The 17,810-nt window shown below is 38.2% G+C and overlaps 1 protein-coding gene across 5 annotated transcripts; it reads left to right on the top strand.

Annotated features, from left to right (window-relative positions):
• Positions 1 to 2,881: 2,881 nt before the first annotated feature.
• On the top strand, positions 2,882 to 17,604 carry LOC127809614 (B-box zinc finger protein 19). Of its 5 annotated transcripts, none has more exons than XR_008025157.1 (7): positions 2,885 to 3,277; positions 14,002 to 14,098; positions 14,197 to 14,312; positions 14,408 to 14,650; positions 14,819 to 14,917; positions 17,197 to 17,447; positions 17,541 to 17,604. XR_008025157.1 is itself a non-coding variant. In XM_052348568.1 (6 exons), exons 1-5 carry the CDS (start codon positions 3,185 to 3,187, stop codon positions 14,906 to 14,908), a joined length of 639 nt encoding a protein of 212 aa, XP_052204528.1. In that variant the 5' UTR covers positions 2,884 to 3,184; the 3' UTR covers positions 14,909 to 14,941; positions 17,197 to 17,604. The 5 variants fall into 5 exon arrangements, 3 of the variants coding, with proteins under 3 accessions (XP_052204536.1, XP_052204528.1, XP_052204514.1); XR_008025158.1 differs by having other exon boundaries at positions 17,523 to 17,604; XM_052348568.1 differs by having other exon boundaries at positions 2,884 to 3,277; positions 14,819 to 14,941; positions 17,197 to 17,604.
• The last annotated feature ends 206 nt before the right edge of the window (positions 17,605 to 17,810 follow it).

Raw genomic sequence — 17,810 nt, 5'->3', positions numbered from 1 at the left:
TTAGTCTCTTACAATGTAAAAGATACATTTTGGTAATAATAAAAATATTTGTATGATATAAATTTTTTTAGTAGCCTTTTGCAACAAAAGAGATATGTTCTGATGATAACAAACTATTTTTATGATAGAAATATATTTTTCTAATTCACTGTGCTAAAAATTCACTATGCTGACAAAATATGTATGTCAAAATGGTTAAAGTCAACCGAAATTGATTAGAATGTTAGTCTCCGATCTTAGGTCGACCATTGCTTCGATTGAAGTTGGCCAAAATGTTTGGCCACTGCCTTCAATCAATTGAAGTTGCTATTTGGTCGATTGAAGTTGGCCATAATATTTGGCATTTGTCTTAAGTCAATTAAAGTTGTTATTTGTCGATCAAAATTGACCAAAATATTTGGCCCATGTCTTAAATTGACCGATCCTTCAACCGAATTTATAAATAAGGTTACTAGACGATTTTAGTCAACCGAACATGCATGTTCAATCGATTGAAGTTCAATGGTTATTTTTGTTTTGTCATTGTTTTTGTAACATGTTTTGTTGCACATCTATTTATAGTTTCTTATATACGCTGACACCTTATTCCTCATTTTATGGCATGTTTTTCTCATGTAAAAAGTATATTTGAATTAAATGTAAGTTATCTTTAGACATGTATTTTTGTTTTAATTTTTTTGTCTCAATGTGCTTATATTTGAATTTTCATATCCTGATAAATGTATTTGATTCATGCAAATTTTTTTTTTTCTCATTAAAAATGGGCTATCGGTTGATATGTTTCCTTGGGTTCATTATTATTTGTAAACAACCTAAATATTTTTTGAATTTTAAACTTTATAGTAATCATATTTGTAACAATTAGTTTTCTGAAAGTTGTCTACTAAAAGATAAGTTCAAAGGTTTCAAGGTGATTGAAATATAATAAAGAGAACAGACTATTTAGAGAGCATTCAAACAAGAGTGAGAATATTCAAAGTGCTGAAAGTGTGATGATTTGTGGAATTCTCAATTGTTGGTGACTTGTGTGATATTGTCTATGATTGAAAATTTGTTATTTTTACTCACTTAGTACGTGAGGAGATTGTATTTGTTAGTAGTGTGCTAGTGGTTATTGCTTAAATGAATAATTGTATGTTGGTTATAAGTCTAATTAAAAGTTAGTATAATTGGTTCTAGCTCCAATTAAAGGTTAATGTTGATTCTCTCTAGTGGAACTTCATGCTCAATCTTGAGAAAGATGAATAACTTCTTTAGAGCTGAACCTCTATGAATATTTTCTTACTCTTTGTGTTTGCTTAATTTTATTATGTTTATTCATATTGCAACCATCACATATTAAAATCACAAATTCAAGAGTTCTTAACAAAAGTTAAACTTATTAATTTTCGAAAAACCCAATTCACCCATTTCCTAGGTATTTTTCAAGGCAACCGTTATTAAATGCAAATATTATGATGGAAATTTTATTATTTTGACAAAAACGGACCATTTTAAAAAATAACCTAAAATTTTGGGGTATTTTTGCAAAATAGTCACGCACTTTAATCAATCAAATTTATTCGGCTAAGATCTGGAATAAAAATGGCATTAAAATAGAACAGAAAACCGAATATCAATTTTTTTGCACATCAAATCAAATTTAATTAACCAAAAATAATCATTTAATTTAAAATTTAAAATTTAATCGAATATTTCAAAACTCCATTTTACTACGAAACTACTATCCTTACTGTGATATAAATTTACAACTATTTATAAAAAAGAATAAAAATAAAAATAAGAATTATCTATTTACTTTTCGAGGCATGTCAAATGGTAATTTTAGATTTTATTCACTTACACATGCAATTTTAGTATATAAACGAGTTCCAATTAGTCCTACCAAACAACGGACCCCAGCCCAAGTAACAAACTCCACCAACCATCGAGAAGGGTCAGGTGTTGGGCTGCCAACCCTGATATAACTGCCAAAATAATGTAACCCGCTACGGTTAATTTGACCCACCCCTTTTTAGTAACTTCAACAAAAAATTTATTTATCTTTTATAACTTAACCTAAAATCTCATGTTTATAATTATTATTGAGTAAAAAATAAAATTTAAATAATCAGAGATACAGTATACAACTTTTTAAATTTAGTAGGAGTTAGCTCATTGGCTATCGAAGATATGTAAGAAAACTTTGATTAAAATCATAAAATTTTAGCTTCTTAGAATTATTACACCAATAAATCACATACTAAATAAATATCCAAACAGTCATTAAATATTATTTTTAAAATTGGAAATTGAAATTTCAACCATCCAGAAGAAGTTACCAAATTAGGTGGAGAAGCGGACGAACTTTTGCTTCTCGTCCATTGAGAAGTCAAATTCTTTAATTGTTTCACGAGGCACGATGAAGGAGGAGTGGCCTTGAGAAGTTGTGTGGGCCAGTAGATATTTAGAATGTGGGTGGCAATGGATAAAGGGCCGCTTTCGCTGACAATATCGCCTTCCAAACTTGTGGCTGTGAATTAGCTTAATAATAAAAAATGATTTTCCAAATAACTCCCGTAAAAGAATTAAACTAATATATATATAATGATAATACCTTTAGAATTATTAACAACTTTAATAATTCTTGTACAAATTTCTTCCGCAAGACCCTACTTTAATATTTTTGCAATTAAAGTATTATTTTCTGTGTACAAATAAAGGGCGGCAGAGACCACGTGGCTAAGCTACGATGGACTCGGAATACGCGCCGGCATTTTCGTGGATATAGGAATCTTTGGGTTAGCAAGAAGCCAACGTGACGGTTACACGTGGTTTACACCTGCCAGCAGGCAAATGGGAGTACCTTTATTTATTTTATTTTTCCCTTTCTTTCATTCCTTTTCTTTCTTCAGCTTCGCTGTTGGCGAGTTGTATTTTCTTTCTGGAGTGTTCTTTCTCTTCAGTCTTCGCCATTTTTATAAGTCCAACCACTTCCATCTGGACCATCTCTCTCTCTCTCTCTCGCCCTGGCTATAAAGTTGTTTGTGTATATACGCATGATTGCTTCCCGATCGATCAATCAAATCGCATTATCTGTCGTCGAATCGGGCTGCGAGCAGGATAGATTTGGCGAAGACGAGGAAGAAGTGAAATGAGAAGAGGAGATTAGAGACGCGCATAGAGAGAAGAGAACTTTGGAATCATGAGAACGCTTTGCGACGTTTGTGAGAGCGCCGCAGCGATCCTCTTCTGCGCCGCGGACGAGGCTGCTCTTTGCCGTGCTTGTGACGAGAAGGTATTCAAGCTTCATTAGAATTTTCCCATGTAAATTTTCCGTGTGTTGTGTGCACATGCATACATATAAGGAGTTTTTCGGAGTTTAGTTTTTGGAAGATTGCTCGAGTTGTTTCGTGCAATTCGATTGAAGACGATGGGAATCGATTAATCTAGTGGCAGCACTTTAGTACTACTCTGAATTGTGATCTGGAAGTTGATTATCTGGATTTTATTAATGTTGTTGGTTAAGGATGGGGTGGTTTAAGAGATTGTTAATTACAAAAAGTGAGTATAGGTCTGTTGGGTGCAAATTCGTATGGGCAGTGAAGGAGGAGAGCAACACACTATTCTGCAGGTGTTGAAAATGTTTCTTCAATGTAGTTTCATTAGTCTGCTTGCTTTGCCTTTCTGAAAGTACTATTCTGTTAGTTGCATCACTAATAGATACAAACTGCACATCAATGTGAATTTCTTTCTATTTCACTTGTAGCTAGGGATGCATATATTGTCAATCCTCAATTTATTCTTGCTTTTATTGACGAATATTGGAAGATCTAATTTGAAACAGGCTCTACTTGGACATGAAACAACAACTTTTGTGGTGGAATGTTACATTGTTTATAACAACCCGTAATTTAATTACCCTAATTAGCGAGATGATTAGTTCGATGGGATGGGATTTGTGGTTTGATGAGGAAGATTCTGGAGTAACAATTTTCCCTAAAGCCAACTGGGGCGAGGGGCAGCAGGATGATGCTGAGGGGCATGGAAATACTCCAAAGTTTTCCTGAGTCTGAGTGTATTAGTCATTCATATATATTGGCATATAAAGAGGATGACTCGAGCAATAAGCAGAATTAAATAAGGTTGACTGGAATATGAGACAAGTAAAGAGAGAACCACCGACAAGCTCCTTTCCAAGGCCAAAACTATTGTGGCTGCAAAAGGCATGATTTTCTGGTGATAAACAGCTCGAAGCTGCAAAGCTGGGAAGCTGGAAGGTGGCAAGCAAATGGTAATGTGTTGTGGGAGAAAGACCAAAATAACCTCCAAAAGGAGCCAGAGAGCCTAAAAGCGAGGGCTGAAGAGCTTTTTAACACTGAAATCAAATGTTATATTAATCGGAGTGTTGGAGAGAAGCTTGAGTTTGCTCAGTGCTTTGGAGAGTTTTAGAGAGGATTCTTGCTTCGGTAAGGTCCATAAGGAGACTAACAATGCTCTTGGATTCTAATGGTTTTGAGGTGATTTTGATATAAAGTGTTTTGGGTCGGTTTAAATGTATGTTACAAGTTCAGAGATACACTATTTCACATCTAATAACATCACTCACTATAAGTTCTCACACTTTCCATCTCAAATACACATCATGGTAAATTATAGCATAAGGGTTGGGCTCGTTGTGATGTATTATATTCTTGTTGATTCTATGTCATGTTATAGGACATATGTGGGGTATGAGATAAGACTCTTGAGACAAAGGATACCCTAGGAGGGGCTACTGTCCAAGAGGAACTAATGAAGCTCTTGAGATAAGGAATGCCCAAGGAGGGGTTACTTTTCAAGAGCAAATTAAAATGAGAGCCACAAGTGAGGGAATAACTATGATGGGCTACCACCTTGAGATGATGGTTAAGTATGAATCATTAGGGTTAGGTTGCTGTCATGGAAGGCTCTCTGGAACAGTGAATTAGAGTAGCAAAATTTTGATTTTCTTTTTTTTACTGTTGTAATTCCTTTATTGCTGTAATTCTTGTTTTCTTACTATTATAATTCTACTATTAGTATTAGTTGGTTAAGGCAGTAGGATTCCCCACGTGGAGGGGTTGGAATAGGACAAAAGGTTTGTTATAAGCGAATGAGGGGAGGGATTTGTCGTGGCAGCACCTACACCCTATCGATTGTATATATTCTCCTAAGCTAAGCTGGAGGGAGTATTGTTAAATTGAATATCAGAAACTTCTTCTTCCTTCTCTTACCTTGCTCACTCACTTTCTTCCTTCTCACTCTCTTTCTCCCTTGCTTTGCTTTTTTCTGTTCCTACCAAAATCATCTCCTAATCCATTTCGGACTAGGAGTGTACCAAATTCACAAAAGAGTCTTAACATTTTGGTATCAGAGCCATTGTTTTTCAGTTGGTGATTGAGGAAGAAAACGATGGAAAAAGGGACACGAATGAAGAACTTAAGTCCCAACCGCAACAAGCCAGCTCGACCATGTCCGAATGCCAAAATCGGATTGATCAGTTGGAATTAGGGGCCACCCGGAGTCATGAAACGATCATGGCGTTGGACCGCTGAGTGGAGAGCACAATGGATGGATTGGAGAGGAGGTTGGAAGGTTCCATTGCAAGGGTGCGAGATGAATTGGGTGCACAAATGCAATAGTTCATGGTCATGTTTGCTCGCCAAAACCCGGTAAGATTGTCCCCTGATTTCCCATCTAGAGAGCTTATAGAACCGATTCTACAGAGGAATAGGATGAACAGGGGACTGGGTACTTCGGAGATTGAGGTGGACCCTGAAGAGGAATTAGAAGGTTTGATGGATAGGGGTCAGGATGGCCCTGTAAATCCTCACCATCCCGGGTTTTCGATTCCCCGGATGGAGATTCCCACATTCGAGGGAGTCAATCCTCGATGGTGGCTGAGGAAATCTGAAAAGATGTTTGAGTGGTATGGCATTCCCGAGAGTAGAGAGTACCACTAGCTGCAGCCTATTTCAATGAGGTGGTTGACGCCTGGTACCAAAGGAGCATTAGATAAGGGAGGATTTACACATGGGAGGAATTTTCTAAAAGGTTATGTGAAAGGTTTGGGGAGAGAAGCATGGTGGGCATCATAGAAGAGTTCAACAAACTAAGGCAAACCAGTAGTGTGGAGAGCTACCAAAAACGTTTTGAGGAGTTGAGATCTCTCATGATCCAACATAATCCTCACCTCTCAGAGACCTACTTTGTGTCAAGCTATCTGAGTGGTCTCAATGATGAGCTCAGGCAAATGGTGAAGGACTTGAGGCCTTAGATGGTGAGCAATCTTCAAAGAATGCTAGGCTACAAGAGTTGGTGGTAGAAGCCTTAATGAGGAAACAAAGGCAACAAACAAGGGGAGTGGTTGCAGGATCATTCAGTGTGGGTGGAAGGAACCTTAATCGAGATTTGGTAAAGGGAAATAGTGGGGTGAAGGGGGTAGTAGGCCTTAATCCAGCTCCTTTTGGAGAGCAACTGAGGGAACAAAGGAGATTAGCTGGTTTGTGCTTTCGGTGTGGGGAGAAGTATCATGTGGGACATCAGTGTAAGAGGCAGATACTATTGTTAGAAAGGGATGAGGAAATTGACCAAAAGTTAACAGGAGAAGAGGATTGTGATGAAGGGGCAAAGGAGGATAATGGGGAAATATCCATTCATACCTTGAAAGGGGTAGCCAACAACAAAATAATAAAGGTAGAAGGACAAATTAAGGGAAACGACCTAATGATCTTAATTGATAGTGGGAGTACGCACAACTTTCTTGATGAAAGCATGGCCAAAAGATTGAAGCGCCAACTCACAGAGACACCACCCTTGAGTGTGACCGTAGCTAATGGCTAAAGGGTGATGAGTACCTCGGCTTGTAATGGGTTCCGCTGGGAGATGCAAGGGGAGAAATTTGAAGCAGACCTAAGGTTGTTACAGTTGGGGGGCTGTGATGTAGTCTTGGGGGTGGATTGGATGAAAGGGGTAAGCCCAATTAGCTTTGACTTTAACTGGATGGAGGTATCATTTGAAAATGAGGGGAGAAGGATGACATTGACAGGGGGTAAGGAGGTTGGGACATGCAAGATGATAACAGGGAAGAGGTTGCAGAGGGTGCTTAAAGGAAAACGGAGTCAGTTGGCTAGTCTCTTCTCCATCGTAGCAGTTGAGGAATTACAAGGAGGCATAGGAGATCAAGGAAATGCCTACTTGACTATTAGTTCACCCAAGGAACTCCTTGATCAGGCAAATCACTTGGATTGTATTAATGAATTGCTGGTAGAATATGAGGACCTTTTCATGGAACCCAAATCCCTACCTCCTACCAGATCATTTGACCATACAATTCATTTAAAACCAAACGCCAAACCCATTAATGTGAGATCCTATCAATATCCTCCACTTTAAAAGAACAAAATAGAGAAAATAGTTAGGGAAATGCTTCAACAATCCATCATTAGACCTAGCCAAAGCCCCTTTACTTCTCCTGTCCTATTAGTTAAGAAAAATGATGGATCATGGCGATTTTGTGTGGACTACCGCCAACTTAATGCCATGACCAACAAAGACAAATTCCCTATACCTTTGGTGGAAGACCTTTTAGATGAACTTCACCATGCCCAATTCTTTTCAAAGCTTGACTTGCGTTCGGTATATCACCAAATTCGGATGAGCCTGGAGGATATACATAAGACAACTTTTAGGACTCACCACAGACACTTTGAATTCTTGGTGATGTCATTTAGGCTCACTAATGCCCCGACCACTTTTCAATCCTTAATGAACAGAATATTCGAGCCCTATCTTTGAAAATTTTTACTTGTGTTGATGATATACTCATCTATAGCCCTTCCCTTGACCAACACCTAATTCACCTTAGGACCACTCTTGATATCCTTAGATTTAACCAAATTTTCATTAAGAAATCTAAGTGTGCATTTGGTCAAGGGCAGATAGATTATTTGGGGCACATCATATCCAAGGATGGAGTTAGCACTGATCCAAAAAAAGTGGAAGCCATGGTGTCCTGGCCGAGGCCTAATTCAGTAAGAGCTTTAAGGGGATTCCTAGGATTTACTGGATACTATTGCCGATTTGTAAGAAACTATGGGATCATTAGCAAACTCCTAACTGAATTGCTGAAGAAGGGGAGTTTCAGCTGGGGGACCTGAGGCAGAATAGGCCTTTGAGAAGTTGAAGGAAGCTATAAGTGGGGTACTGATATTAGGGTTGTTTGACTTTAGTAAGCCCTTTGTCCTTGAGACAGATGATTGTAGGAGTGGTATAGGGGTGGTCCTAGCTCAAGAAGGAAGGCCATTGGCATTCTTAAGCCAAGCTTTGAGCCCTAAACATTTGGAGCTTAGCATATATGAGAAGGAGTTCCTAGCAGTGTTGATGGCTGTAGATAAATGGAGGCATTACCTGGAAGTAGAAAGGTTTATGATAGAGACGGACCACGAAAGTTTGAAGTTTTTGTTATAATAGAAACTACAAACATAGTTGCAAAGGAAGGGCATGGCTAAATTGATGGGCTTGGACTACTCAATATAGTACAAAAAAGGGAAAGAAAACGTGGTTGTAGATGCACTCTCAAGGTGTCATGATGAGGGAAGTGCGGTAGCTATAACCACTATCATTCCTGATTGATGCCAATAGGTGATAGAGAGTTATGAAGGAGATGAAAAGGTGAGGGAAATATTGGAGAAGGTAGCCGTGGGGACTGAGGAGGTTGAAGGGTATACCTTGGTGGACAGAATGTTGAGATATTATGGCTGGATTGTAATTGGGGATAATGAAGATCTCAAGAGAAGGATCCTGCAATCATTGCATGAATCTCCAGGGGGACACTCGAGGATCTCGAACACTTACCTTCAGGTGAAGCAACTCTTTCATTGGCAAGAGCTTAGGGCAAAGGTAAGAAAGTTTGTGTTAGGATGTGACATTTGCAGGAGCTGCAAGAATGAGAATGTGACCTACCCTAGGCTCTTACAACCCCTGCCAGTGCTCGAGCAAGCTTGGTCTAGTGTCTCTATGGATTTCATCGAAGGTTTGCCTAAATCAGAAGGGAAAGATAGCATATTGGTGGCTGTAGACTGATTCACCAAGTTTGCTCACTTTATAGGACTTGTCGATCCTTATACAGCCTAAGAAGTGGCTAGGATCTTCATTGATCAAGTGGTAGCTCACTAGCTCTGCATGGGGTTCCTAAGACAATTATTTCAGATCATGACAAGATTTTTACAAGCATCTTATGGAAGGAGCTTATGAGGGCATTGGGAACTAAGTTGAATATGTCTTCTGCCTATCATCCCCAAACAAATGGAAATACTGAGCGGGTAAATCAAGGCTTGGAAACTTATTTAAGATGTATCTGCATCTTGCAGCCCAAGAGCTGGCATCCATGGCTCTCCTTGGCCCAATGGTAGTACAACTCTAACCACCACTCCGCTTTGAAAATGTCCTCATTCGAGACTCTCTTTGGATACAAGCCTCCTCTATTACCGGCTATAGGAGAGCATTCCACTACAACCTTAGTAGAAGAATACTTGCAGCAAAGGAGGATGGCATTGCAACAGCTGAAGCAAGAGTTGGCCTCAACTCAAAATAGAATGAAGCAATTTGCGGATAAGAGGAGAAGTGACAGGGAGTTTGAGGTGGGAGAAGGTATACCTAAGGTTAAAGCAACCCCACTTGAAAGCTATTTCTCAAAGGCCAGTATCAAAGCTTGCTCCCAAGTATTTTGGTCCGTTTTCCATACTGGAAAGGGTGGGAAAAGTGGCTTATCGTATACAACTTCTGGAGGGAACCCATATCCACCTGGTTTTCCATGTCTCCGTATTAAAGAAGATAGTAGGATCTGAACAGGTGAACCTAGCAATGCCCACAATTCCTAAGGAGGTGGGTAGGGTGGAAGAACCGGAAGCAATTTTGGACAGAAGGGTGGTTTACAACTAGGGAGTTCTACTCATCCAAGTGCTGGTTAAGTGGCAAGACGGAACAATAGGAAGCAACACTTGGGAATACCTGCCTAATTTACTCAAACAATACCCCAAGGCTGCCAACCTCCTCAACATTTCTTGAGGACAAGAAAGGTGTAAGGGAGGGGGAATTGTCACGGAAGGCTCTCTGGAACAGCGAATTAGAGTAGCAAAATTTTGATTTCTTTTTTTTACTGTTATAATTTTTTTATTGCTATAATTCTTGTTTTCTTACTACTGTAATTCCACTATTAGTATTAGCTGGTTAAGGCAGTAGGATTCCCCACGTGGAGGGGTTGGAATAGGACAAAAGGTTTGTTATAACCAAATGAGGGGAGGGATCTGTTGTGGCAGCACCTACACCCTACAAGTTGTATATATTCTCCTAAGCTATACTGGAGGGAGTATCGTTGAATTGAATATCAGAAACTTCGTCTTCCTTCTCTTACCTTTCTCACTCACTTTCTTCCTTCTCACTCTCTTTCTCCCTTGCTCTGCTCTATTATGTTCCTACCGAAATCATCTCCTAATCCATTCCGGACCAGGAGTGTACCAAATTCACGGAAGAGCCGTGACAGTTGCATTCGTGCTTTGCATGTTGCATGTGAGGCTTAGTAGGTGTCAAGCTTATTCCATACTTAACATTTTTCAGATGCTATCAAGGAGACCAGAAATGTACAAGATCTAAAGGTCTAAGTTTTGTCCATGATTATGTTTTGGAAAGAATGTAAGGTCAGTTCCATGTTACTTAAAGTTCATATGCGGTACAAACAAACCTAAATTATTATTTTATAACCCCTATTATGTGTTTTGTAAAGGGATAAACTTATGTGAAGTTTGGATGAAATTCCAGTGGGTCGGACGAGTTAATGTATTTTGTTTGATATCCTTGAAAGAATCTATGGAGTGCAAGGGGAGTCCTGCTCAGACTGAAAACCACCCTAGGTTGAAGCCAAGGTAGCCCAAGGCTAAGGCAGCCAAAGCAAAGATAGTCGTGGCCAAGGGTGGGATTACCAAGGTTGAAGTCTAGGGAAGGCTGGGCCATTCAAGGTTGTGGAGGCAGCTAGGGCCAAGGGCCAAAGGCGAGGCTGATTCAACCAGGTTTACAAATTACAATAAAAGAGAATGAATCTTCAGTGTAATCAACATGAAAATAGAACACTCGTGTATGTACAAAGGCTTTTGAAATAACCTGGTTGAACTGTTTGACGGATGGCAAAGGGAACCGTGGGATTCCCTATACTCCACTTGAGGTGTGGGTGGGCTTTATATTAGTGGAATAATGGATTTCAAAAAGACAAATTTTAACCCCATGTTTTGTTATTGTACTAAGGGCCCTAATTAAAAAGATCTAGGCATGTGGAGGTTACATTGTTAACCATCAAGTCATCCAATAGCTTAAGCTATTAAAGAGAGGGATAATTGTAGTTTTTGTCTTATTATATTTTCCCTTAACATGAAGAACCAAACTAATTCCTTTCTTAATGATATATATATAAGATTATGCTATTAAGAGCCTATCTAAGTTTATCATGTCTGTGGTTGTAGAATAAAATATGTACCTTGCAACTCAATATGCTAGTACTCGTCTACATTGCATCACAGCAATACAATGAGAAAAAAACATATGGCTGCATGCCTTTGCATGTGGATACTATGCATGAGTCACATTTCATATAATTTATATGGATGCCTATTGTTGTAAATACTTCACTCCTATCACCTACTTCTTTGATTAACCATTCCTCATGTTTTCCTTTGCTAGCGTGGGAGGTATTTTCTATAACAAGATGTGTAAACCTTAGTTGATTTGTTAGATGTGGTTGTATCTTCCATAATGAGAGAGAGTCATGGACAAAATCTCCTGATTTCTAATTAATATGTTTTGACAGTTTGAAGAAGTTTTAACATGTGTGAAGAAGTTTTTATGTGTGTGCAAGATTAGATTTTTTTTTCAAATTACAGAGGTGGGATGTATGTTGAGGAATGCTTGAGAAATGTGGATGTTTCGCACGGTCATGATTGCTTATTAGAAGTTTCCATGCCTTGTATCTAATAAAATAAGTGTTTTAAATGGTCTCCTCTAGCTTTCTCTTCAGTGAACGCCATTACTAATTTTTGTGAATTCCATTTATGCACTTGTGCTATACCCTTGTTATAGCCATCCATATAGTTATCTTCAATTTCGATGTATTAATGTTAATGTTAGAAAACCTGCATAGTAACTAGTGTCAAATCTTTGTAAGTGGCGCTATATGGTTCTTGAAGATAGTTGGAGCCTCCCACTGTGGAAGGGATCCAACAACTCTTTTCTCTGGGATTCAACTTAGCTCGGATTTGATCCCATTTCACAGTTTTGCACTAACCAATCAGATCCAAGCACTCCTCAACCTTAGATCTAGATGCCCAATATATAATAGTGTTTTGGATATCTTTCTTATGAATATTTTAGTATTTCAAAATCAAATCTCTTAGTGGAAGTTCATGAATGTTTCTTGAACTTCCTAACTTTTGGACCATGAGTTTTTGCAAACTAAGCAAGTAACTTTGAACTTAGAACTCACATTTGTTCTGAAGTGGATAACCTTTGAAATCAGGAATCCGTTTAGGGAACTAAGTGTATGGAACCTTGAACTCAGAACCCATGATAAAACCAAGGGTGTCACACACACACACACACACACACACATTCCTTTTATACTTTGTGCTCAATAGCCTCAATCCCAAATTCACTAAATGCTCTAGAGGTGCCATTGCCTGGTATGAATTGACTAGCTTCAACACTTAGCTAGGTAAGTCTATCAAGAGTGCATCCTGTCACACTCAACTCAATCTAGTTTGTAGGAATTATTAAGAGAATAATCTCACCCTCTACACAATCAGAACTCATTTGCCTTTATTGCAAGACATCATAGAGAGAGACTTTGTATTCTCTGCTTCAAACTAGCACCATAATTGTTACTTACCATGTTCCACGTTGATCCCATTAAGTAGGTTGGCTTCTCTAAGTACAACCTCAGGTACATAACTCAAGTCCCATCTCCTTTGTTGGTACTGAGATTAAGTCTCATTTGAGGCCTTTGGGTTAAGAATATGCTAAGATCTCCTTGGATTTCACATACTAAATGGCCAAAAATCTATTAGTAATTAGCTTCTTTCCACGAGCAAGCCTCAGTCTTATGGATCTGAAGTTTCCATCGTAGATCTCATTGTATGCCTTCTGCATTTTGTAATAGCAGGCACTGGTTTGTTCCATATTGGAACATCTAGTAATATATGTCGCAACCCTTCCACTACCTCTGCAGCAAAGGACAAAACTAGAAATTCTAATTCCATAAAGGGGGTATATCACATCAAAGGTCACAAAACTTTAGTGTCTTTTGCAATTTGATCACTAAACTTCAATTCTTTGCAAAGTGATCACAAACCTTTAAAATGTTTTGCAATATGGTCATTAAAGTGATTTTTTGACAATTTCTTGCCAAAATTGCTGATGTGGCAATGGCCACATCATCGCCACGTCAGCAATTTCGGCTAAGAACTATCAACAAATCACTTTAGTGATCACATTGCAAAACATTTTAATGTTTTGTTATCATTTTGCAAGGAATTGAAGTTTAGTGACCAAATTGAAAAGGACACCAAAGTTTTGTGACATTTAGTATGATTTACCCCCATAAAGGAATGTGAAATACAACTTTGTTGTTTAGACTTGAGGTGTTTTTTGTATAGGGCTCATCCCCTGAGGCATTTTTTTATTACTCTCTTCTTACTTTTGAAAAAAAGAAAAGAAAAGTAGCCCCCATACCTCCATGAGTCATTACCAAATATTTTCCATAGTTACCATCTTAGCTTTCATTGTTTCCCTAAGTTTTTGTGGAACCATATTATTTTTGTACACAATTCAGGAACTGTCTACATATTTTTTGTTCACCAGTACTTTCCTTGTAAGGCTGCTCGTTATTTCATATTTTCTTGAATGCCATAATAACTGTGGAACTGTACTATATAGACTCCAGGTATGTTGGCATGGCAGGTTCATATGTGTAACAAACTTGCTAGTCGGCATGTACGCGTTGGGCTGGCTGACCCAAGTGAGATTCCTCGCTGTGACATATGTGAAAATGCACCTGGTAGTTTTTTTTCCTCTGTCATTTCTATTTTGCAAGATTTGCATTCTGTACTAGCAAAGATTTGAAGCTTGATACTGCCCTTAAATTTTTGTCTGTAGCTTTCTTCTACTGTGAGATAGATGGTACTTCCCTATGCCTGCAATGTGATATGATTGTACATGTTGGAGGTAAAAGAACTCATAGACGGTACCTCCTAATGAGGCAAAGAGTTGAGGTTGGTGATTGGTATCTAGTTCAGGTTTTTCTTTGTTCCATGTGACTGTATAAGGTTTCCAGAAGTTTTGCTTATTCTATTGGTGTACCTTGTAGTTTCCAGGGGATAAACCTGGCCGTATCGATGAGCTCGGTTTGCAACCTGGTGAGTCAGGTGAAATAAGACGGGAGCAACATCAACCACTTACGCCTGCAACCAGAGAGAACCAGCAAAATCACAGGGTCTCAGCTGTTCCAGTGCTAGACAGTAATAACGATGATGGTGGCAAAATGGACAATAAAATGATTGACCTCAATGCTAACCCCCAGCGCATACCAGGCCAGGCTTCAAATAACCAGGTAATCAGTACTCCAAAAACCATTTTTGTTCTGCCTTTTGTATGTTTCTCATTAGGTGATGTATGCCTTTTGATCCTGCTGCTTGTTGCAAGTGTGCACTATATCTGCATTTGTACCATCAACTCATCAAGTGATTTGACGAGTGCAATGCCTGTTTGTGTACTTAAGGAACAAGGAATGGAAGTTCTTAGTGGGGCAAATCAGGAATCTGCAAACATGGTTCCTGTTGGATCCTTCAAAGGAGAGCTTGAGAAGTGATTAAAGAAAGTATGTTCAATACCAACAACTCCGGTATCTCTTCCTCACCTCCACCCCCCCCCCCCCCCCCCCAAAAAAAAAAAAAAATAAAAAACCCAAAATAATAATAATAATAATAAGTTTCTCCATTTCTTGTCTTTTCTAGTGTTTACAAATTAGGCATAATCTTTATTGTTTCATAATGTTCTGAATAGTTGGATGTCACCATAGCATCACCTTAGAATGTAGATGCTCAAACTGCTTTGACTTGCTTTGATTTGGTAATGATGTAACACAAAACCCCTCGTTCAGTTTTTGATTTGACTTGGTAGTGTTTAAAGCTTCACAAAGGGGCAACTTAGGCACAAGGCACAAGGCACCCTCCATACCTGGGTTTGGGAGAGTCAAATATACACTACCTTATCCCACCCCTTGGAGAGGCTGTTTCCTTGTTTAGAACTTGTGATGTTGAGGTCACAATTGAGCAACCTCCCCACCACGCCTCGGGCGAAACACCAATTGGAGTTAAATGAGATAAAAAAAAATTATTCCCCCACTTTCCCTGCTGCGTCTGGTTAATGCCTCAGAGTGTGGACCCTCTTCCCCTCTGGACCCTTGTGGTTTTTTAACGCTCAAGCTAAAAAAAAGGAGAAAATTCATCTTGACAAATGGGGTTCCTTTGAATCCTGTAAATGTTTTCAAGACAATTTCAACATTCTAAGCCAAAAATGGCTTAAGATTATTGTTTTCTTTCAATTCCCAATATTGAATGAATTTCTTCATTGTGGAATTGTGTGTCACCGTGTCGTTTATGTAAACAGAAAGTAAGAGTATAATATCACACAGTGTATGCCAAACCCAATTGTTAGCTTAAGTGATAACTTTTGTCATCTTCAAAGGGAAGTGCTGCAAACATTTCTGCCCTTTATGTGGTATCACTTCATATGTCATATTTTATCCAGTCAAAAGAAATATTCTCATTGGCAAAAAAAAAAAAAAAAAAAAGGAGATATATTTTCATTTATACAAGTGCTTGTTGCGTAACATGTATGCATCAGCTCAATGTTACATCGAGCACTCATTTCAACTCAAGACACTTTCACATGCAAATAACTAATTTATTGATCTTATGGTGTTTTGTTTTATTTTATTTAAAGGTTTTTAATTGGAAAAAACTGAATAGATTGAACCAAATTCTAAGCAGAGTATAGTTTTATCAAGACGCCCCAAGAGAACACGATTTATATTGGTCCAGTGTCGATCGCGCTTACATCCTTTCTACAGGATCCAACTAATCTTGCATTTCACTAATCACCTCTAAAGTTTTCAATCAGGTTCGACTTAGAAACTTGTGCACCAGAGATTGCTGGGGCTCTAGGGATACCACTCAAAGAAAACCCTTTGGGAAGTATCAGGCTTGCTTCCCTAAACCAATATAATATTAAGATTACAAGGATGTCCACTTTGATGGATAGATGGTAATCAAACAGTAATAACAACATAATAAATAAATGAAAAGATAAAACTCTACAGCTCAATGACGTAGTCTATCTATAGCTTGAAATCCCTTTTTGGATGAATAGCAAACAATCTCAATCTCAACCCTCAAGCTTTGGGTGTTCGGTGTAGTAGACAGAATGGATTGCATCGGTGAAAAACCTTGAAGCTTTCCGTTTATACTGTCTATATGTTCTTCCTTTGATTTTGGTTTATATCTTTCAAGAAAAGTGTCCAAGTTCAATGTATTAGAAAGGTAACCACGCTCCTTTATACCTGCTTGATATGGTAACCTGCAATGAATCGGGAAATCACAAAAATATGACATGCAGGCCCAATAGTTGACATGATCAGCCCTCTACTTCAACTGTCCAATATGACAGTTGAATGATGTTCAACTCATGCAATACATGGATGTAGGCTTAGAAAAGTGTTGGTGCAGGTCAAGAAAGTTTATTACACTGACTTGGGTCAGATTGAGATATGTAATTTTTGGCCTAACAAGGACATTAGAAACTAAAAGGGGGTTAGGAATGGATTTGTAACCATTAGATCCCACATTGATAATCTACTAGGGAAGTTTTGAGTAAATTACTTGATCTTATAGACCTAAAAATCACTTTTAGCTAGCACTTTTAGGCAAAAATACTTGGTGTTGCTTGTGATCTCATTCTAGAAATTGTTTAAAAGTTTGACAGAATCTGCGGACAAGTGAAACAGACAGGTAGATACTACCTGCTTTGTGACTTCAGTTGTGTATTTTGCTAAGTTACGCTGAGCCCTTTCTCTTCCTCTTACTTTTGTGGCTGCAGATCTTGGACAATCCGACGCCTTGCTTGTTGAAGGACCTTCCATTGCCTTGGAAAAGTTGGTTGAAGTGCAGATGATTTTCGCCACTGTCATCGACAAGCGACATACATGTTGGCTTAAGGAGAGTGATTTCTGTTAGTCGAGTACATTATTACATTGTCCAATTCATGGTATTTCACAAAAAAAATGCATGCTGCAAATGAATTTTATGTTTTGTGTCTGACCAGAAGGGATCCTGTAAAGAATTAGTCAGGTACATGCCACATCTTTAATCTAAATTTAGAAAGAAAAAAAAATGAATGGAAAGAAAAACTAAAACCTCTGATAGTTCAATGTAAACTAACAGGGACTAGAGAAACGATGGAATAGCAAGATAGATAGATTTGATTTGAAGGTGGCAACAATGGAGACCCGCAATGCCCTGGTGTTTGTATTCTGTATATATTTAGAGACGGTGTCAGGGTAAGCTCCCCAGCTTTAAGTTTCATAGTTGAATAGTTAGTCTAATTATGTTGTAAAGTACATGTACTAAATATAAAAGATAATAATAATAATAATATAAAAGATGAAGTTATTTTCTTTTTAACAGTAAATTTTTAGATAGTTTGGTAATCAA

Source organism: Diospyros lotus, chromosome 1, assembly GCF_014633365.1.
Source record: "Diospyros lotus cultivar Yz01 chromosome 1, ASM1463336v1, whole genome shotgun sequence".
NCBI lineage: Eukaryota > Viridiplantae > Streptophyta > Magnoliopsida > Ericales > Ebenaceae > Diospyros > Diospyros lotus.
This window is presented reverse-complemented; position numbering and strand designations above follow the sequence as displayed.